Source organism: Protomyctophum bolini, assembly GCF_963924005.1.
Source record: "Protomyctophum bolini genome assembly, chromosome: 15".
Lineage (NCBI taxonomy): Eukaryota > Metazoa > Chordata > Actinopteri > Myctophiformes > Myctophidae > Protomyctophum > Protomyctophum bolini.
The window spans coordinates 37366800-37389983 of record NC_137876.1 but is presented as its reverse complement, the minus strand read 5'-3'; the positions used below and the strand labels follow the sequence as shown (position 1 = coordinate 37389983).

General features: G+C 42.7%; 1 protein-coding gene across 4 annotated transcripts in view; it reads left to right on the top strand.

The window, feature by feature from the left end:
- ptpn21 (protein tyrosine phosphatase non-receptor type 21) overlaps positions 1 to 22625 on the top strand; it is a 31870-nt gene extending 9245 nt beyond the window's left edge. For 2 of the 4 annotated variants that reach the window (XM_080783199.1, XM_080783198.1), the window contains exons 6-21: positions 181 to 251; positions 2075 to 2162; positions 2979 to 3067; positions 3681 to 3768; positions 4268 to 4347; positions 4488 to 4595; positions 5196 to 5256; positions 5471 to 5552; positions 6092 to 7290; positions 7766 to 8107; positions 12643 to 12783; positions 13341 to 13559; positions 15246 to 15374; positions 15493 to 15727; positions 17466 to 17626; positions 19064 to 22625. In XM_080783199.1, the coding sequence (XP_080639325.1) occupies positions 181 to 251; positions 2075 to 2162; positions 2979 to 3067; positions 3681 to 3768; positions 4268 to 4347; positions 4488 to 4595; positions 5196 to 5256; positions 5471 to 5552; positions 6092 to 7290; positions 7766 to 8107; positions 12643 to 12783; positions 13341 to 13559; positions 15246 to 15374; positions 15493 to 15727; positions 17466 to 17626; positions 19064 to 19192 (3222 nt within the window). In that variant the 3' untranslated portion in view covers positions 19193 to 22625. The remainder of the gene's footprint in view (positions 1 to 180; positions 252 to 2074; positions 2163 to 2978; positions 3068 to 3680; positions 3769 to 4267; positions 4348 to 4487; positions 4596 to 5195; positions 5257 to 5470; positions 5553 to 6091; positions 7291 to 7765; positions 8108 to 12642; positions 12784 to 13340; positions 13560 to 15245; positions 15375 to 15492; positions 15728 to 17465; positions 17627 to 19063) is intronic. The other 2 variants (XM_080783200.1, XM_080783201.1) reach the window with 2 other exon arrangements.
- Positions 22626 to 23184: the final 559 nt, after the last annotated feature.

The window sequence follows — 23184 nt, the reverse complement described above, 5'->3', positions numbered from 1 at the left end:
CATTTTGAGGTCCTTGACATGAAATAGTTTGAGAATCACTGATATAGAAAAAGTTTGATGGGGAAAACTGTCAGGATTTAGAATACATTTGTAGAATTCGGTCTCAGGTCTTCCTGGAATGGGGATTGTATCTAGATCAGCGGCCTTATATATATTTAACCTTCCTTTCTGTCTGCCCAGGGCTGGATCCAGGATGAGCGAGTCCTGGAGGAGGCCACTCAGAAGGTGGCTCTCCTCTACCAGAACTACAGGTGAGGATGAGCTTTCAAAGTTCAACAGCACATGTTCTCCATCTGGGGGGGGGGGGGGGGGGGGGACAGGCATGCCTTTCATTCCCTGCACTGACAAACAACCACTTTTCACAGAGTCTGACGCACTCCCTCTAATTGAGCCCAGCCTCAATTCCATCCATCTATTCTGCCCAACCATGGTGCACGCTCATCATCTGGTCTCAGTTAGTTGGCCGTATATAAGCCTGTCTTTCTAGTTTGATTTACACTAGGCCAAAAGCATGAAGCTCTCTCTCTCTCTCTCTCTCTCTCTCTCCCCCCTTACTCACACACTATCTCTCTTATTTCCTCCATCTCGCTCTCTTTTTCTATAGTCCGTAAGCAGCTGTGTCCCATCATTCCACCTCGTCCCATTCCGTTCCTATCTGCAGTGATTTTTAAAGGACTTATCCTCTCCATATGGGTTGGCTGTGTGTTCTGCGTTGGCGCTACTGAAGTCCATGGAAAGATCTATTAAAGCACAGAACATCCCCAGGAATAGTTGTCATAGTTTGGCTGCGGCTACAGGCACTCAGGGAGGAGGGGAGCAGAGGTGTCAGGTTAGGGGTAGGAAGGTGAAGGGTGAAGAGTTGAACAGTGTTTCATCACGCTCTTCATGTTTCAGAAACGGTTGCTGTCGTTTATCAACGGGACAATAAATGATTATTGTGATGACATTAAGGGATTGCGATCATTGCATGGGTGTGTCTCTCCCTGCATAGGAGGCCTTTGCTATGTTTCACCAGTTTCAATTGAAACGGGCCTCCACCCTCAGGGGGGCCTCCAAGCTCTGACTGACCGCCAGGCGTCATTCAACCCCCCGCCACCCTTAGCCCTCTCTCTCTCACTCACTACCTTGCTCTCTCCCACGATGTTAAGTTACACTAATTTCCTGTTAACACATTTTGTACATAATACGTCCTGAAACGTCATAAGGATTGGAACCGAGAGGTGCCTTAGACGTCTGTGGACGTCCTAGCGACGTCCAAACGACGCGGGGCGAGATAATAATATTCAGAATAATTACTTTTTTTTTTTTTGGCATTTCGCTTTTCGCTTGCCGTATGCTAACGCTCTGTGAAACTATTAGCTTGTCATTGACTCCCATGTTAGCGCGGCGGAAAGAATGACTCGTATCTCCTCATCCAGGGCACTCTCCGTGGTGATGAATGGATCGATATGCTGGCGCTGCGTTTCTGCTCCTCATCCGTCTCTCCCGCAAAATATGAACTCTTTTTGGAGCGTATATAAATATATTAAGATGATCGGAGATTGTGATGGCACTTTGTCAGTCAACTTTTTTAAGAAAGTATTTCCGGTTCATGGCTTTCAAAATAGAAGCGATCACTACTCTGGCGATTACTCTGGCGCAAGCAGCGCCTTTATTTTGATGCAGTTCCGGTACTAAATGTGTTAATAACCTGGGTAAAATGTGCTGCATTGGGAGATAAAGGAGAGACACTTTATTGTGAAGGGATGACAGGGTGAGGAGAGGTGGTGTTGCAGCGAAGTTGTCAAGAGTAATGGATGCGCACAACAGTCTAAACTATTTGTATCAATACGCCTGTATCAACAGAATAATTATGTCATAGGTATATATAGGGGCCTCATATTTGGTCTTGAAATGGGCCTCCAGATTCCTAAGGCTGCCCCTGTCTCCCTGATATGTGTGTTGTGATTTAATAGTGTGTTTTGTCTCCTCGGCTGTATGTACCACCAGTGGGTGAATAGTATGTTTTGTCTCCTTGGCTGTACGTACTGTAGCATCAGTAGGTGTTGACATGGTATCGGTTCTACTGTTTCAGGGGGCTGCCAGCCCCAGAGGCAGAGATGATGTACATGCAGGAGGTGGAAAAGATGGAAGGTTATGGCCAGGAGAGCTATCAAGCCAAGGTAAGTACAGCCAAGAATATTACAACGTAATATTACAAGCGACAATACAACAATGCTACTGTCCAGTCAAACAACCAAATTTGACTGCAGAATAATTTAATGTTGTTTCCAAACTAGGGATGTAAATTATTATCAATAAATTCATGAATTGATAACCTTATCGATCGATTAACCGGGTAGTTGATAAGCGGTGTTTAAAAAAAGAAATCTGAGAATCTTAATTTCCCTCAATGTCTAACATTAAAAAAAAAACATTTTGAGAGAATACAAAACATTATTCCATATTCCATATTATATATAAAATATTTAGTTGACCATTTGAGATACAGGGCCAAGCAATGGCATCTTTGTATGAGGAATAAAATCAAATGAAGTCACATCACATGCAAAAGTAGAGACGTTTCTGTGGCTACCAAGGTAGGGGTGGAGACTTTAACCGGCCTACATGTGCGTTCCTCGGCCATCCGTGCACTGGCATTAAATTCACAGAAAACCGCCCAATGATAGAACCGCAGCATTTTGGCTTAGTTGTTAACTGTTAAGTTTAATTGAATGATCGATTAACTATTAACTATTAACATCCCTACCAAACACATCAGCAACACACAACTTGCAACTACACTAACAGGAACTCAACATTTAGTACAATGGGACAGCAATGCTGAACAGTGCAGTAGACATGTACAGTAGAAGAGTTGTTGGTGAGATGTAAGTTTGACACATATCTGAAGATCCCCAACATTAGGCTGCATAGTTTAATTCTATCCTCTGATTGGCCGTTCTAATTGTTACTACACTCCCCTCTCGTCATTACAGGACAGCACAGGCACTGACATCATGCTGGGAGCTTGTCTGGATGGGATCTTTGTGAAGCACAAAAACGGCAGGCCACCGCTTGTATTTAGGTAAACCCTGGAAATAAACACTTGGACTGTTTATTTATTATTTCATGTTCTTAAAATAATGCAGCCGAATGCTTGCAATATGATCTGCTTCTAAATGGGAAGCCCTGAATTAAAGCCCTGTCTGGCATTTCCTAGTCCTGGGCAGTAATTATTATTATTGGATTGAATGACTGTCAGCACATTGAGTTTGGTGGTACGGTCTACGGCTATACTTAGGTGAGGTTGTCGCCTGCAATCTGTGAATGAGCTGAAATGTCACCTAATGCTGTCTAGACCTGAATTTGGCCCTGGAGGAAGTGAGTCAATTAGACCGCTCTAGACCTAAAAGACTGTGCGGGCATTGTGTCTGTCAAGTCTCCCTCAAGGCAATGGTGATTCCATCTCGGTCCGACATACTGCATCTGACATTGTGCAGTCTAGCACAATAGAAGCATTTGATATGGACGCCCACAAACATGTGTTTTTTATTTTGATCTGGTTAGTACTCTGTTCTCACAGTCTCTTTAAAGTGCGATGAGGTTTTTCTTCTCTAGTTAAATATGTGACCACCATTGCCTCATGTAACTTTCTCTGTCTGTCTCTCTCCGTTACTGTGTTTTAATTGGCTGTGTAGGTGGAATGAAATCAACAACATGAGTCATAACAAGTCATTTTTTGCCCTGGAGCTGGCCAACAAAGAGGAGAGCGTGCAGTTCCAGACAGTGAGTCTATATACTGTGGTCACTGTCATTTTGCTTCTCTGTCCCACCACTCCTCATATAAAACTATTAACATAAGGCTCCTCTACCCTCCTCTGATGGAGTTAGCCATCAGCCTGTCATCCTGTGTGTGTGTGTGTGTGTGTGTGTGTGTGTGTGTGTGTGTGTGTGTGTGTGTGTGTGTGTGTGTGTGTGTGTGTGTGTGTGTGTGTGTGTGTGTGTGTGTGTGTGTGTGTCTGTGTGTGTGTGTGTGTGTGTGTCTGTGTGTCTGTGTGTGTGTGTGCGTGCACGCCTGAGCTTGTGTGTGGGCTTCTGCATGTGGTTGCCCAGGTATGTTGTGTATGAGCGATCACAAAGCCACATGCCACTGGCTGAAAATCCACATACATTACTGTAGATTTATGTGGGAGGATTTGCTGGGAAGCATTTTTCTTGCTTGTAGATAAGCTCTGTACTGAATGCCTCATGACTGAGATGTTCTCTTTTTCTTCCTTCCATGCAGGAAGACATGGAAACCTCCAAATATGTGTGCCGGATGTGTCTGGCCAGGCACAAGTTTTATAAGATTAACAAGAGTAGCCTGTAAGTGTGCTTCTATTGACATGTCTAGTCTAGTTCCTGTCTCTTTGTTTCTTGCCCTACTCCATGTATATGTTTGTGGGCGTGTACGTGTGTGTCCACGTCAGAATAGCCACCTCACCCCTCTCCTCCTCTCTCTTCAGAGAGGAGTGTGACCCCACGCCTTCTGAGGGCTCCCAGAAGTCCATTCTCACTCTTTCCTTTCCTCGTTTTCCAATGCTCTCTCGTCCCTCTCTGCCTTCTAACAAGGGGTGAGCAACACGACCAGCCACCGCCTACAGTTAACGCCTAGCAACCCAGTGCCAAGGTCCCATGCTTTCCTCGCCTAACCAACAAGCCACACCCCAGCCACACCCCAGTAAACTAGCTCTCCAAATCCAAACAGAGCTTTAGCCTGGGGACCTCTAGTGTTCATGCATCCAAGCAATGTGCATTTTTACAGCAAATCTTTGTGGTGGGGCAATGTAGCCTGCCCCATACTTATTTTCAAACAAATGTATGGGCCATTCTTTTGCTGGGCTAGACCTGACAAATTTGTTAACTAAATCCTTCTTTATGTCATTAAGCATTCAGAATATTTATTTGAATTGAACCACCCAGTAATTCAGTTAGCATCTGCCTTTAACCACTTTCAACCTGTTTCATCCCTATTTTGGCCATGTCATTATGTTATATATATTATTATATTATTATTATTATATAGGCTGTACGTAGGCAGATTTGAAATTCTTTTGACAGCAGGTCTCAAGTGTTTAAACCTTTTCGGGGAGGGTCTGTCGGGGAGGGTCTGTCAATCTAAATGTAATCAGCTATTTGTAGTGTATTTGCTTATCAGCATCTTAATCTTTCAGACAAACTCAGCCCACGGTTGTGAACCCAGTCAGAAGGAGATCCTCTACGAGAATGTCTCTGGTAATTCACAGCTTTAAATACAGACACACTCTGCCTGCAGAACTGCGGCATGCGGAACACAGCACATGACACACGTCATCTGCCGCACTAAGGGCCATAACAGTGTTCTAGCTAGCGCACAATTAGATTTATGTATAATTCCGTGCTGTTGGACAGCATTAGGGTCATGTGTGCGCTAACTGAATCCTTCTCTTGTTTGATGTTGTTGCTGCAGCCAAAGCCTCAGGCGTACATGATGCCCCCACCTCAAATGCACTACAATGGCCATTTCACCGAGCCTTACACATCGTCACAAGGTAACGATACAAATTGACTCGGAACTGTTTACTTGAAATTATTTGAACGTGATAAGAATAACTTGCTTCAAAAATGATTGTGTCCCTCCCTCTGGTGTCATGCTTGCATGTTGATGATAATGCTGTGGTCCCTCCCTCTGGTGTCATGCTTGCATGTTGATGATAATGCTGTGGTCCCGCAGACAACCTGTACGTGAACAATCACAATGTTGCATGTTGATGATAATGCTGTGGTCCCGCAGACAACCTGTACGTGAACAATCAGAATGTTGATGATAATGCTGTGGTCATGTTGATGATAATGCTGTGGTCCCGCAGACAACCTGTACGTGAACAATCAGAATGCATGTTGATGATAATGCTGTGGTCCCGCAGACAACCTGTACGTGAACAATCAGAATGCATGTTGATGATAATGCTGTGGTCATGTTGATGATAATGCTGTGGTCCCAAACAGACAACCTGTACGTGAACAATCAGAATGCATGTTGATGATAATGCTGTGGTCATGTTGATGATAATGCTGTGGTCCCAAACAGACAACCTGTACGTGAACAATCAGAATGGCTACTACTACCATTCCCAGACCAGCCTGGACCGCTCGCCCATGGAGTACGGCAGCGGAGGGCGCCTGCGCAACGGCAGCGTCTACAGCGCCCACAGCACCAGCTCCCTCACCAACCCCCAGCACTACCTCCAGCCCTCCCCCATGTCCTCCAACCCCTCCATCACTGGCAGCGATATCACGCGGCCCGACTACGTCCCCTCCCACCGCCACAGCGCCCTTATTCCGCCCTCATACCGTGCCACGCCCGACTATGAGACGGTCATGCGGCAGAAGAACCGGGGGGGCGGCGGTGGCGGCGGCATGGTTCTAGCCGCAGAGCACCGACAGAGCCACTCCATGAGGAATCTAAACATCGGCAACTCGTACGCCTACAGCAGGCCTGACCCACTTGTCTACAGCCAACCGGAGATCCGGGGCGAGCACGGTGGCGGAGGAGGTGCCCATCACCACCACCACCACCACTACCCCTTCCACCTGAACTCCAGCTTCCACAGCCCCTCCCCGTACCCTTATCCCACAGAGAGGAGGGCCGTGGTGGGGGCGGTCAGCGTCCCCGAGCTCACCAATGTTCAGCTGCAACAGGCGCAGGACTACCCGGCCCCCAACATCATGAGGACGCAGGTGTACCGGCCACCGCCTCCCTACCCTTATGCCCACCCCCGGCCCGCCAACAGCACGCCGGACCTGTCACGCCACCTGTACGTGAGCAGCAGCAACCCTGACCTCATCATCACGCGGCGTGTGCACCACTCTGTGCAGACCTTCCAGGAGGACAGCCTGCCGGTGGCCCACTCTCTGCAGGAGGTGTCGGAGCCCCTCTTCCTCGCCGGACCCCCACTCAGACACCCCCACCACGCGCACAAACGCAACTCCATCGAGATCGCCGGCCTGGCATACAGTCTAGAGGGGATGAGGGTCAAAGAGAGGGCTGTGTCGACATCTGCGGCTGAAGCCGCCACTCCGCCCCCGGCGCTCCGCGGAGGTCCTTCTCAGGGCTCCCAGCTCGATGTTTTCATGGAACACATCAAGACAGAGGAAGGCGGGGTCGTTAAGGAGGACGTGCGCTACGGACACAAGAAGTCTCTGTCGGACGCCACCATGCTGGTCCACAGCAGCGGGGAAGAGGAAGAGTTTGAGGATGACAGCGGACGCCACACGCCCCTTTCCCAGGTAGGGCTGTCACAATTACACATTTAAGTTGCCGATTAATTGTCACACTAATAATTGCGATTAACGATTTAATTGTGTATTTATTTATTTTTCATTGAAGATTGGAACGTTACTATTTGTATTTCTGTTTGCCTCTTAGGCTTCGTAATCACAAATTGCACAGGGCATATATAACCAATAACTTAAATATACAAAGAAAATTAGAAATCACTGACACATTTAATATTATAGTTTTTTCTTTCCAAAACATTTACTAAATAGCGGAAAAAGTTGTAGTTATCAAGAAGTGAGGTGTTGTAAGCTTGTAGATGTGCTATTTCTGCTATTCTTGAAAATATTTGAAAATGAATGGACATTTTTCAACATGGAAATGATTTGATGATGATTTGATGATGGAAATTGCGATTACCGACCGTTACCTCAAATAATTGCTATTAGGCGATTATGTAATAATTGTGACACGCCCCTTTCCCAGGATGCGGTCGCGGCCATTCTTCCTGACCAGCAGCACCACAGCTTGACCTCACTGTCCTCTCTGACGCAGCAGCACGCTCCCATGGAACCTCCGCCCGCATACCCCATAGGCTCCTCGCTCGAGCCCTCCATAACAGGTTCCGTGGCTTATCAGCCCCACCCTCTCATTCAGGAAGTTGAGCCACTCTACCTTTTGTCGGACCTGCGACAGCCCAGGATGCCCTGTGTGTCAGAGGGAGACCTGAGTGCCCAGGCCAAGCAGAAGACTAAGAAGGACTTCAAGAAGAGACCTATTTCTGATGTGCCTGCTGGGAAGAAGACTGTCGAGGGCTTACCACCTCCGGTGAGTGCTGCTTCACATATCCTCTTAAAGCTTCCGTCCGGACTTTTTCTAATCAATGCTTTTTATTTTGTTTTGTATAGTTGTTATTTGTTCCAAACTGTATATGCAACAAGCAACATTATTTGAACCAATCTGTGTTGTAGAGTATATTATTATTATAATATAACTAGCACACCTGCAGTTGGACGTGGTTTCACTATTCTAATATTGAGAATTTTACACCCTGGTGTTTGATAGGACGTCACTCTACCAGTATTTGGTTTCGTCGACTAAAACTATGACGAAAAATGTTTGTCGACTATGTTTTTTCACTGACAAAAACTAAACTAAACCTTGAGGTCACGTGCATGCATCCGTCTGGGTGACGGCAGTCTGCTGGGCAAGTGCTGGCGCTGAGGGGTCAGATCAACATATGGAATGAATTCTGTACTGGCCATATGTGGAGCGTGTCTTGAGTGTACAGGGTTTGATGAGTGCCCAGGTAGGGCCAGGCCTTAATTTTCAGGCCTGTTGAGAATGGAGAAGAGTTTGGGACGTGTGGAGCGTTGTCCTGATGTTTTAGTGAGGGTACTTCCAGCTTCCCTGCATTGGCTGATCTGAGCGGGCGGGAGGGTTTGTAGGGTTTCGATCAGACTTGCAACATGGGGTTGCCATACCTTTTGGTTGCTTTAAATGCCAGCATCAGAGTTTTGTACTTTGTGCGGGCAGCGACCGGGGGCCAATGGAGGGAGTGGAGAAGGGGGGGATACATGTCAGAATTTTGGCTGGTTGAAGACCAAGCGACTGGTGAGGGACAATCTGGAATGTCAGAACAGGTCGGCTCCATATATGGAGATATAAGGGTTTGAGGTCAGATGTAGAATTGCTGGCCGGCTCCATATATGCAGAACGAGGCGTGATGGACTGATAGCCATATATGGAGGCGTGACTGACGGAGCGATGGGTTTTGCAGGTTTTTATGATAATCTGTGACCGTAAAAACTAAGCTATGATGACTAAAAACAAAATATATTGACAATTTCATCAACAAATAAAACTAGACCAAAATGTTAGGGAGGGATTAGTAGAGAAGAGAACTAAAAGTCATTTTATGTTTTTGGTTGGGCTCGGGTCGTTGAGTCGCGTTGTGAGCCTGTAGAGCAGTGGTAACCAACCTTTTCAAGCCCAAGAGCCCATTTTATTCCCAATTGTAAGCCAAGATCTACCACTAAAACGTGTTAGAAAAAACACTTGTTTTTTTGCTATTTCTGACAGGCTCAATGCATGTGCAGTTGTGCACACATCCACACAAAGACTAAAGCTTAAATTAGAATAAATACTTATAGTAAGTTATATTATCAATGTCAAATAATATTAAGACAAATTAGAAATAATTAGTATTAGAAATATTTTGTTTCTCATTTCAATGAATATTCACATTGGCAGATGTTCAAATGACATAGGCATAACATGACCATATATATTTGCACAGATATGGTGACATACTCTCAGGGTCAGCCCACCTTTAATGAGACTGCTGTGACTGACTGCACTTTATCTGCAAGCGTTTTGAAATCTGGTTCATATTTAGTGATTGCCAGTCTGAGGGTGTCATTAAGATGTGAGTCAGTCATACGAGTTCTAAACTTGGATTTTATTATTTTCATTTGTGAAAAGGCCATTTCACATAAGTACGTGGAACCAAAGTAGGCATGCAGCTTCAGTGCACACGACACAATCAGGGGATACTTCTCTGCTCACAAGATACCAAAATTCCTTCTCTTTAGCTCTGACCTGCAGCCAGGTGACAGTCACTTACTAATCCAATAATCTCCATTTAAATATCTGAAGTTAATGCAAACACATCCTGCATTTTATCGGACAGCAGTTCAATGACAGTAGGCTCAGTAAAGAGGAAAGGGTTTGATACAAAAGCAGCTACTTGACTCATGCGTTGTACTTCAACAAGTTTTCATATTTCATATTTATCATATTTTTTGCTCTATGTGTGCATGTGTACAGAATTCAAACTGTAGCATTGATTATTGTCACGGACAGAAGTCATTCTTTCCCTTTGCATATGCCCTGGAGTGCACTCGCCTATTAGTTTGCATTGCAGACTGGTATATTCAGTATATTTTTCTCATTTTTATATTTTTGTTGTTGCTGCGCAGCAGTTGAGGAGAACGCAACTATGCATTCCTTTAAGCAACACAACTTCTGCAGCTGCATCCATATGTTTAGAATTTGCATCAATGATCAAATCCCAATAATAAAAAATATTATAACAACGAACAACGAAAACTGAAGGAGCAGCGGCGCTATATCGGCTAGTAGTCCCAACTCACGAGCCCCGTAATGAACGCACGTTACGTTGTTCCGTATTTTAATGTCGGGTCGGAGAATAAATACAGTATGAATGACGGCGGGATTTATTTGACAACTCTGTCCTGCTTTCTTCACGAGAAGAGAAGAGCGCTCACAGCTGCTAATATGGTAGCAGCCCTGTGGCTGACCTGTCAGTTCTCTTTACGGCTTGTGTAGTCTGGGTCTGGGAAGCTCAGAGCTGCAGCCATTGGCTCATGATACGAGCACACGACCAATGGGACAGATCATTCAGTGTTGCTAAGATACCACCCCCCCACCACACACGCAAAAGAAATAATTTGCATGTGACGAGCGGCACTGACATTATTCCAATGGGTCTGACACTTCGCGATCGACTGGAAACGTTCCCGCGATCGACTGGTAGCTCGCGAACTCCTGGTTGGTTACCCCTGCTGTAGAGTGTAGATCTTCTATTTTCAGCATGCAACCAAGTGTGAAATCAGCCATTACTATGCCATCAAGGCCCGACAAAATACATGTTGGTCGACTAAATCAACTGTAGATTTAGTCGGCTTTTGGCTACAATCTTATATTTAGTCAACTAAAACTGGACTTCAAGGTAAAACATTTCAGATGACTAAAATATGACTAAAACGTAACAGAAATGTATTCAAAAGACTAAAACTAAATTTGCTGTCAAAAAAAAAAATCAACACTGACACTGACTGGACAGTACTACCAAGTAGTACTGTCTGAAGCTCCAGAAGCACAATAACTCACGAGACATTATATAAAAAAAATTACTTTACATAATACATGTACAAATTAGGGATGGGTCCGATTAATTGTTAATAGGACCCGAAATTGATTATTAAAATTAATAATTGATTAAAAAAATCTTTTTTTAATGAAAATCTGTTGGAAAGGCAATATTGTCATCCAAACAGGACAGGGTGTGAGTGACTGAGTGTGTGACTCCAATCAAGATACGGCTAAACCTCCAAACCTGGAGGATTTAGCCGTTGTTGGGAATTCACCTAATCAGGCCGGGGTTGCTATGGTGATCAATTGGCTCAACACTGGTACAGGGACCACCTTGAGGGGTTCCAGGTGGTCCTCAATCAAAAGATGGAGTTAGTAACCATATGGACCCTTATTAACTATCAAGAGTTAAAATTATTGTTAATCATCTACATCAGGGGTTCCCAAACTTTTTTTGCTTAGGTACCCCTTGGGGGGGAAGAGGTTTTTATTTGTATAGGGTTCATAAAAATAAAAATCTTGAAAAAAAGAAAATCCCCATCCCCCAAACGATTAATCGATTAATCGTTAATATTTAATTATACAAATCGATTTTAATTTTGGACAAATGTACACATCCCTAGTACAAATCTGCATGCTTAGCCAAGCCAAGTCTTTTTTCAGCTATGCCCTTTTTACAATGAAATGTGCCCTCTGCCATAAAGGCCCTCCACCTCCCCCACAACTATGCCCTCACAGTCACACACATGTAGAGACTATACACACACACACACACACACACACACACACACACACACACACACACACAGTTATAGACACACTAGTGCAGCATTTATAGAACCATTTCAACTGGTGATGCCTGAATGAGTAATTATTTAGCAAAGTAGATCTTATCAGCAGGTGATTCATGTGCTAGTACAGTAGATATTATCAGCAGGTGATTTACACACTATTAGTAATGCATTGGCAATGGAGGTGTCACTTGATCTGATAACGTCTTAAAATACAAGGCAGATAGGATTTTCAGTCACGTACACATACTGCTGAGTTCCACTCTGCTAGCCTACGCTATATTACACGGAAACATCTGTAGCCAATAGAAAAAAGTTTAAATGAACAAAGAACTCCCACTTTCGGTCAGGTGTCTGCACCTGAGCTTTTTTTGTCTTCTTCTTCAACACTTGTTGACGTCATTTGGCACCTGGAATTACCCAGTATACATTTCTGCATGCACTGCGGAATGACGTCAAGAGTGTTTTGACACATGACACACCTGCATCTTGAAGGAATGTCATTAGGCTACTTTATAAAACCGGACGGGTTACATTCCATCACCCGACGACTCAGCGAGACTGGGCTGTCTCCTGCTGCATGTTCCTACCCACTCCTTCCCTCTACGGGAGTCATTCTCAGCTTGTCCCCTCATCCCACTGTGTTTTCTTCGTCCCCCTGTGTTGTCACGCCAGGGCATGAAGAAAGGAGCCAGGTCAGATTTGAAGAAGATGGGCCCTTTGAAGGTGGCAGCCCTCAACGGCCTGACGCTGTCCAGGCTGCCGATGCAGGATGAGGGCAAGGATGAGCCTGAAAAGGCTTCCAACGACGAGAGGGTACGTTCCCGTTGAAACTAGATCCACATCAGGGCTGCTGGTTCTTCAATGCTTCCTTATTCAAAAATAGAAGATGGTTGTTTTAATATTTAATGTAGGCTAGCCATGCGTTTTAAAGGTTGAGTTTTGCATTTGTCTTATTCTTTGCATTATTATGCAAAATTGTAAATGAACTTGCATTGCGTATTTAAAGCATTTGAGCTTTTAACTGATTCATGTGAACACTACTGGCAGCAAAGGTTTGGCGTCTGAGGTTTTGTTGTGAACGACACATAAAATAATCACTCTTGACACTGTTGTGTTTTAAAGACCGCTGAACAGGTTAGCCTTGTTGGACTTGATTCTTTGTACTTTTGATAGTATAAAGTAGACTTTTACTTTTGTTATTGCAAAGAAGCTATACATCTTGATCACACACACCACCACAAGAGACTTTGGGTGAGAAATTGGTAAAAAGCTTTATCCAAACTCAGTCTTTCCTGCTCACATGCAGTGTTTCCTTCCCTGTGAGGGCTCTGATTTGTATGTGCCATTGTTTCATTGTATGTGCTTATCAGTGTAAGGTGCTGGAGCAGCGCATGGAGCAAGGCATGGTGTTTACAGAGTACGAGCAGATCCCCAAGCGCCGTCCGTCTGGGGATTGCACCATTGCCCAGCTGCCTGAGAGCGGCGAGAGGAACCGATTCCAAGATGTCCTGCCTTATGACGACACACGGGTGGAGCTGGTTCCTACTAAGGAGAACAACACGGGCTACATTAATGCTTCCCATATCAGAGTAAGATGCACATGCTTTTAATAACAAGTCTGATCCAACCCCCCCCTCCCCCCTGTTCGATATAACTAGGCTATGTCATTATAAGAAACAAATTTGAGTTTTCAGCAGTCCCAAATAACATTACTGCCAATTATGTATTTATAGCATGAAAATATGTTAATTTAATTTCTAGCGCAAAACAAATGTGTTTTGATTTAGTTTTATTGTGCGTTTGGATCGTCTTCTCCTTTACGTTGAGCAGGTGAATGAATCAGTGTTGACAATCATGACCTATCGTCTACTGTAACTTCAGAGGTTGCTTATTTCAGTATATTGTTAGTGTTATATATGTTTGTGACTTAATCATATACTGTGACTCCAGAGGTTGCTTATTTCAGTATATTGTTAGTGTTACATATGTTTGTGACTTAATCTGTGACTCCAGAGGTTGCTTATTTCAGCATAACTATGCTGGTGTTGACTGTTAAAATGTGACGCAGCACACGCTTCAGTACAGTGCTCCTTGATGTTGGACAGCTTCCACGTTAAAGTGAAAGAAGGAAATCATATGCCATACTGTATAATCTGTATAATCCCACTGCTTCCACCACACCATTTGAGGTTGTATTAATGACTGAGTTTGAGACGGTTTGGAGTTGTGCGAGCTATACCTTGATAAAATGTATTAATGACTGAGACATGAACTGACATTTACTGCAGCAACAGGAAGGAGAGCTATACTCAATAACTTATATATGTCTTCCCACCGCTTCCAGACATTCAGCAATAAAAGGCGTCAGACCTGTTCCAGTATTTCTATCTTTGATATTTCTTTCAAGCTACAGTCAATACATTGTTTTGCCTCCAAGGCTTCACCAGGTTTGCTCACTGATGCATACCGTTGTAATTGCATGGATAATTACTCCAGCTATGGACAAAACACTTTGCTAGCAGTATGCCTGGATCCGACTCATCATACTATAATTCAGCCAATGTCTGTCTGTGTGTGTGTCTGTGTGTGTGTGTGTGTGTGTGTTTGTGTGTGTGTCTGTCTGAATGTCAGAAACGGCGTGTTATCTCATCATTGCCTGCACCAATCACTCCCAATCACACAGGCATTGACCATATGAATATGGAGGTCTTAACGGAGCCCTTTTTTTCGATTTGACACATTAATGATTAATAATGAATTTATTAGTGAATTAAAACGCACCCGGGCACAGTACCCCCCGTGGCCACAAGGGGGGGGGGGGGGGGGGGGGGCAAATATCTCAAACGGGTAAGGGCTAGTAGCTATTAAGTTTAATCTCATTAGGCATGCTATTGAGATGATTCCACTATTCATAGCTCTACGATATCTAAAACACATTAAGCCATTGGTCCATGTTGGAATAATGACAAGTATCATGCTGTTTCTGGTCAATTTAAGTTCTTATTTAGTAAATCATTATAGGCTCGCAATTAACTGCTTGGCTACTTCCTGCTGGAGCAAAAAGAGCTGTTACGATTTGATCCTTGTAAATGTTCATCTCTCAAATAGGCTCAGTGTTGTATGAAATCATTGTCCCCTTGATAACCTGGAATGTATGTGCTAAGTAATCAGTGACATGCACAATTCCATTTAGCTAGAAATCACAGGTAAGAACACCTGCTTTGCAAACAGGAAAGGGACATTAACTCTCTCTCTCTCTTCCTAATTTAATGTAGATAACAGTTGGTGGACATGAGTGGAGCTACATCGCCTCGCAGGGTCCTTTGTCCAACACCTGTCAGGATTTCTGGCAGATGGTATGGGAACAGGGGGTGTCCATCATTGCCATGGTTACAGCTGAAGAGGTGGGTTCTTGTTCCTTTTCACCAGGATGGGCTTGTGGCTTTGTAACTTATTTAGATGCTTACATGCTTTTGTGTCTCAGTCCTGACTAGTCTCTAACGTTTTCTCCTGTCACCCCAGGAGGGAGGGCGAGAGAAGAGCTTCCGATACTGGCCTCGCCTTGGCTCGCGACACAACACCGTGACATACGGCCGCTTTAAGATCACTACACGGTTCCGGACGGACTCGGGTTGCTACGCCACCACGGGGCTAAAAATCAAACACCTTCTGACTGGCCAAGAGAGGACTGTTTGGCACCTGCAGTACACAGACTGGCCCGACCATGGCTGTCCTGAGGACTTCAAGGGCTTTCTCTGTGAGTAGTAGAGCATAGACCTCTTGGAGAACATATCGATACCTATAGATTTGATTTTTAACTGGAAAAGTAAGCTCCTCTGAGCGCAGATCCCCACCAGGCCAGGTTTGCCTACCCAGCGTTGTGCCTACCCAGGGCTGTTTATTATAGCGCTACCATGTGGCCAATTCAGGGTGTCAGTTCCTCCTTGGACTGGTGGGAGTGTTTCAGAGCAATCGGATGCTGCGTTAATGACGCCAACAACCTTTGGATGCCAATTAGCCCTTCGCTAAGCCCCACCCAGTCCAAGCTGTCCTTCAATTAGATTAAATAATCTATTTATCGTGCATTGCCAAGGTTTTTTCCCTTTCAACCTCTATTTTGAAAAGCCAAATATCCATAACCGGGTGTTACGATGACATAATGCTGTGTGTGGTGTCTTGACCGGTTGTTCTCTCGCTCGGTGCAGAAAAAACCCAACCGCGAGTATCACAGCACCTGCTGTCGGCCGTTGAAAAACCTTGGTTTCACCAGAAACGCCGATTTGGAGATACAGACCATTGAAAGCAGCACATAGAGTGCAAGTGGATGCGCGCGCATCTTCAAAATGGCCACTGTCCCACTCACACTGTGATGCTAACGAGTGGCAGCTAAAGATTTGATCAAAACACGGATTAAAGAATATAAAGCCTAGCAAACGTAGACTACGGTTCTGGTGGGCTGCCAGACAAAAGTAATTCTACGGTTACTACGTTTCTGGCGGACTACGTGTCAAATTACGGGATTTTTCCATATAAATATATAATCATTCATTTCAGTAGCAAGAGCTTCAAAATGTATTCTAAATCTAGTCAACAAGGCCTGCTGTAGGCTATGCACTGGACAAATGTTCATGACATTATCATCATAATCATCATACTATAATTCAGTCAATGTCTGTCTGAGTGTCTGTGTGTGTGTCTGTCTGTGTGTCAGAAACAGCGTGTTATCTCATCATTGCCTGCACCAATCACTCCCACTTTTCACACAGGCATTGACCATATGAATATGGAGGCCAGTGGGGGGGCTAGTTTCAATAAACTAGAAATGGGAGGAAATGTTAGAGGGAGAAACCGTATCCAACTCAATCCAACTTTAACTTTTTTTCATGTAATGCACGGTAAGACTACAGAGATTAGTATTATTGCCATCACCTGGGTGGGTCAGGTTAAGCTGTGTATGTGTTCAACAAGTTAACACAGCCAAATAACGTAAAATAGGTAAAATTACGTTGACAGCTATGACGTGTTAAAAGCTTGCCATCCTTTGCAACGTTTGCTAAACCATTTGGATTTAAATGGCTTTTGGGGTGGGGTTTATCCATTCGGAATGTAATATGAAACATCTGACTGATACGTCTTGATCACTTGACTACAGAGATCATGTGTATTGATTTGCATGAGGTTTGGACAGATCTGATTTGAAAACAAACTAAACCATGCTGTATTTGTATTAAGGGGCATTGCTTCTGGAGAGACTTCTGGGAATTGCAGTTATAACTTATACTACCAGTTGGCAGCTTTAACTGGCATCACCAAAAGTACTGCGAAAATGAAAGTTGCACAGGGTGACCTGAGATTGTGACTTAAACCATGAAGCTTGAAGCTTGTAGATCTTATATTTATTTATTATTTATTATACAACACAGCCTGCAGGGTTTAAGTTATTAGTTTAGAATTAAACTTATGGTGAAATGAATGATGTGGTGTCCTTTTCCCAGCCTACCTGGAAGAGATCCAGTCAGTGAGGAGACACACCAACAGCATCAGTGACCCAAAGAACACCAACCTACCTGTGCTGGTCCACTGTAGCGCTGGAGTGGGCAGGACCGGAGTGGTCGTCCTGTCTGAGATCATGATCGCTTGTCTAGAGCACAACGAGGTAACCTATCTATGTCTGAAGTGAACAGTGCACTGTTTAACAACTTATCGCCCAGTCAAGGTTATTCAAGTTTTTATTTTTTTCATTTGTTTTTATTTCTATTTTATTTTATTATACGTTTTAAAGTGGGTTTGTTAGTTTATTTTGTGGGATTGGTTTGTTTAGTTTTTAGTTCGTTTTAATTTTTAATTGTAATATGGGGTCTTTGTCAGGGACGTTTTAATTTTTAATTGTAATATGGGACGTTTCAAAAAGGTCAAAACATTGTGGAATAGGTGAAAACTGAGGACTATGATTTAGTTTTATTATTTTGTGAACAAATAATACAGTTTCCTAAGTTATCTTTTTCTTGTGTAAAGCCTCGTTTTTATTTTTATTTCAGTTGACTACATTTTTTGTAAATTTACTCAATTTTAGTATGTTTTTGTTAATTCATAATAACATTAAGCCCTATCTATACTTCCTATACTTCCAAGCTCGATGCGACAAGTTGTGAACTTGTATGTGAGCTAGGGACACCAGGTTGAAAGTGGTTAACGTAACTTATCACACAGCTTCATAAAGGCCAATGTCTACTACTGTCTACCCCACATGGGTAGATCTTGAGAAATTACCCCTGTGAACATCTTTTGATATTGGGAACAGATCTGTGTTTAGAATACTATAACACTAGGAGTTCCATTTATCTGCTATCTGGAAGTTAAAGTACCTTGCTGAAAACGTCCCTGGACGTCTTTATAATTACACCCGTAGGGGGCCCAGGACTGGGGACACTTTCAGGTCTTTTTTAATGGTATAAAACCTGATCGCTAAAATCTATTTCTTCTGACAGCTCCAATTGCTAGGCAACACCTTGCTCTGTTCTGTCCTAATTTCAGACTTAACCAAGCATCTCATTTGGAATATTTACACTTCTAAAGAAAGATCAGATATGACAATGTGAGGTAGTAATGGAACATTATACCTCCCGGTTTTGAGGGGAAATGGAAGGTGGGGCATTTCAGAGTAAAATCTGCCTCATCTGCTGGTTGCTCTAGCGCCTTTATTTTGAAAGATTCCGGGGTATAGAAACTGTTAAGTGACTTGCTCCTTAATCAGTGGCTTCAAACTTAAAAAATTAAAATAAAAAATCATATCAAAGACTACCAAATTAACATGCATTTAGCTGTTGACCTGTGCCAGGGAGTCCAGGACCCCCATACAAGATTTGTGTAGTTAAAATGTTTGAAAAATATTCCAAATGTTTTATAATTTGGAAAAGTAACCTTGTAGATGGGCTTTTTTCAATAGCCGATGTATATAGGGTTAAAGTGGTAGTGGTTAGACTCATTTTGATGCTATATTAACAACCCCCTAAAGGACCCCCAGGGTTGAGAACCATTGTCCTAAGTATTGCTACCCCAACCTTCACACAAAATGTCTGTATCTCCGCTTCAGATGCTGGACGTCCCGACGGTTCTGAGCATGCTCCGTCAGCAGAGGATGATGATGGTGCAGACCATCTCTCAGTACGTCTTCATCTACAAGGTTCTCATCCAGTTTCTCCGTAACTCCAGGCTCATCTAAGGTTCTGTCCTACCCGCCTCCCCCAGTTTACACTGTTGACACGAAAGGCCATACAGTGGAATTCCCTCTAAGCTAATTGCCAAACTGCATTGTGGTGATACAAAGGTAGACATCAGACCCAGCGCGGCGGTCGTTCTTTGTCGGACCCCAGCCTTCTTTGAGTATTAAAGGGGGCATGACTTACGGAACCATAATTTATGGATGTACAGTGAAAGAGCACTGCCACCTGAAGGAGCATAAAGACTTTTCTATGCCCCTCTCTTAACAGTATTATGTTTCACTGTGGTTTTTACATGACATTGCTATTTGAAGCCCAGCACTTTTTCAGTACCTTATTGTAAATAATGAACTATGGTAAAGCTGCAGTAAAAAAAAGAAAAATCTATATTATGATTATTATGTATCAGAAGCAATTTGAAGTGTTTTTCTTTCTTTTTTTTAAGATGAATATGTTACTGATTACTGGGTTTTTTTGTTTTTTCTTATGAAGGAGTTTTTCTTTAAAAGACAATGATGGTTGGATATATCATATCCAAAAATGTGACTCATATGAAGGTTTATCTTGTCTTATTAGACCCATAACTGTGCCACCCCAGATCCCCAGTTGGTACAAATGCGGACTTGTCCTTAGGCCCTGTATTTAACTTACCCTTTGTTGATGTGTTTTTATCTTTACACAATGACTTAAACGTTGATTAGGAAGATCTAAAATCCCCCTGTTTATGCCATAAGCTCTAGGACAATGTCACCAAAGAGACACTTGGCTACAGTATGAGTATGTGTGATTTTGTAGTGCACATAAATGGCTACTTGAGTTTCAGTAGCCGTGTCAGGTCATCACCAAATAATTGGAAATCCCCACTACACATTTTACCAACACATTGTTTGTTTTAGCATCATCATGTATTTCATAAATGACAGTTGGTCTAATGACTCAATATTTTGGTTCAGCGTATTGATGTGGCTGTGTTATTGTGCCTTAAAGGAATAGTTCAGAGTTGTATGAAATACTTGCCATTAATATAGTGGTTGCAACTGTATTAATTGATTACCTGAGTCCTGTGGTGGGAGTTCTGCTCTGGTTTTGGTTTTCTGGTCATTTTGTGGGGGTCACTTATTAAACATAATCATCTACATTTTTCGACTGCGGTCGAGATTAAACATAAAGGAATCCACCAAACTAACTTAAAATTTGTATTGTTGACCTATTTCTAAAATATTAGCGCAACTTTCGTTAATTTTTACCCCTCTATCACACGGAACTATGTTTTTTCTGTCCATATCACTACGCCCAAAAATAGCTACATGTGATAGAGGGGTCAAAGTTGAACGAAAGTTACGCTAATATTTTAGAAATAGGTCAACAATACAAATGTTAGTTTTACAGTGCATCATCTATCATCAAGCCATAATGCTACTTACGTTAGCTGGTTAGCTAGCTATGTTGTTCTCCCGCTACTGGATCGCCCATCTTAGATCGTCATCGCCATAATAATAATAATCTGTTTCTTTCAATAGCCTGTATCTCCTATTCCTTGTCCCAGATGGCATTTTTGGTCAAAACTTTTCTTTGACGGCACAGAGCCGACCTCTCCTGTGCACCAACATAGATCGATCTTGTAAACAAGGCCTGTCCAGGCTCCGTTGAGCTTACTAGGATAATACTACTTCGGGAAGTCTGGAAATGTGGCTTTTCAAAATAAGGGCTCAACTGGCGTGAATTGGATCCAAAATGTTCATAAATGCTAGCTGGCCAAGTGTTAATATTCACCAATACCAGAGCAGAACTCCCACCATGGGACTCAGGCAGTCAATTAATACAATTGCAACCAGTATATTATTAATGACAAGTACTTCATACAACTTAAGTTAAAAAAATGTCCCTTTAACCACTTAAACCCTATATACTTAGTTGACCGGGATCGGCTCTGTACTTGGTCCGGCTACGTTTGGCATAGAGATTTGATGTATAGGGGGAAAAAAGAGCGATCTACAAGCTCTCAACGTGTTGTGAGCTTGTAGCTATTTTTGGCCAATGTTCCCCCTAGAATAGTGACTCTAGGGTTCAACTGGTTAACAACACTAGGCCTATCCGTGAGCATGCGAGGTGAGACACGATGCACTAGTAATCCATTTTTAAATTTTTAATAACCGCTACAGCCTAGGTACCAGTGTTATGTACTTGAGTTTTATAATTTTTAATAAAATTTAAGCTATCTATTGGCGATTTAAAAAGTAAATCTGAACTGAAGGATTATGTTCAGTTTTGGTCAAGATTGACTTCAATGTAAAGAAAAAAAGAACGTTAAGCAGGGTTTGGGTAGAACTGGAAAACTGATTTTATATTCATTTTTTTTTCATGACGTTTCTAAACTGAGTTTTGTTGGAAGAAATTGAACAACCTTATAAAAAATGAGTGCTGTATTTATTGGGCAAGACACCTTCACTTATTGGCTTGCCTGCATTAAGTGCCTAAATGTTATCTGCAAAATCTGATCTAATGGATTCTATATGTATTTTTAATATGAAATATGAAAATCTATGCTGAATCTACTTTGCATTCAACATGTATCCTTTATTTCTGCTTTACTGTGATTGCAGTGGCCTTCAGTATTGTATGGTTATCAACAGACTTGGTAACACCTGAAAGAGACTGGTTTTTAACTACTATTATGCTTTCCTCTTCCATTTTGAACGGATAAGCTAGTTGATCTTGGCTGTTTTTCCCCCCAAAAGCATTCTATGGTTACGTCCATGTGCCATAGCGAGGCCTGGTGAATGTAGAGAAGAGACGGGGAGAGGTTGTCAGTTTAAATCTGGGAACACAAAGTAATTTAAATGCAATGCCCAGGATTTATGTCATCCTATTTCCACCTGTCAGCTGTGTTAAACCACGCTCAGTATTTGTGTGAGGTAGCATGTCTCAGGATCATATCTCAGGCGGAGGTAGTGGGTTGTTTAAGGGTCACACTGGCTCTAGTTACAGTATCCTGGTTACCACGCTTGTTGTCATTACAGGGAGGTATTTATACATGCTGCAGTAACAAATGGGCTCCTGACCACTAATGACCGCCCCTAACATCATGTCTGACTGCAGTTTGATATTATTCACCCATACACACATGTCCATCAGTGGCTGCTTTTTCAGCACCTGATTTAAATAGACAGATATTTATGAGGCTACATGTATTATTGGAAACAATGTATACCTATGCCATATACGCGTACTACATACTGTAGACCCTCAATGTGGCATTGAAAGATGCTTTGCATTGGGAGCCTATTTTCAGAATTATGAGCAAATTGAAATCACCTTTTGGCCAAAGGACGTGTTTGTAATTTTCTTTTTTTTTACCAGGTGATTGTTGATTGAGTTGTGTTGCCATTGCCCCCATTTATTAAAATGGAGGAAATAAATCATCATCCCCAAGTAGATGGTTGGCGTAGAACTGGATCTTTTAAGGCCTGTGCTTTTACGCTGCTTCAAGTTTTATGAGAGGATTTCATTAAGATGATGATGCTGAGGATTCCTGAGTCTTGTAGTTCAGACTGCGTGCAGCCGAGTTCAAGCTGGTTATCTGTACTGTGGTTCATTTACACAACAATTTTCAGCTTTAAAGCATAATGGTGTTTATTGTACAGACTATGTATAAACTATGTCCAATTAACAATGGTTTTACAGTAAAAGACAAGTGTAGAAATATTTTCAGCTAAGAATAAATATTTGGAAATTGCTTTCCAATGGTCTTACTAGTCTTGCATGCCACCTGGTGGTAATCAGTGGTGGAAATAAAGTACTTTGAGGTAAGCAATTTTGAGTTTATCTGCCATTGACCCCCGGCCATTATACATTTCTCAAATTTGAAAGGTTTCTAGGTGAAAGTGAGTTTTTTTGAGCTGCCATTGAGCCCCATTATACATTTCTCAAATTTGAAAGCACTATATTTCTAAAACTATGAAACATTTCAAAGATTCCTTTGAGAAACATTAGC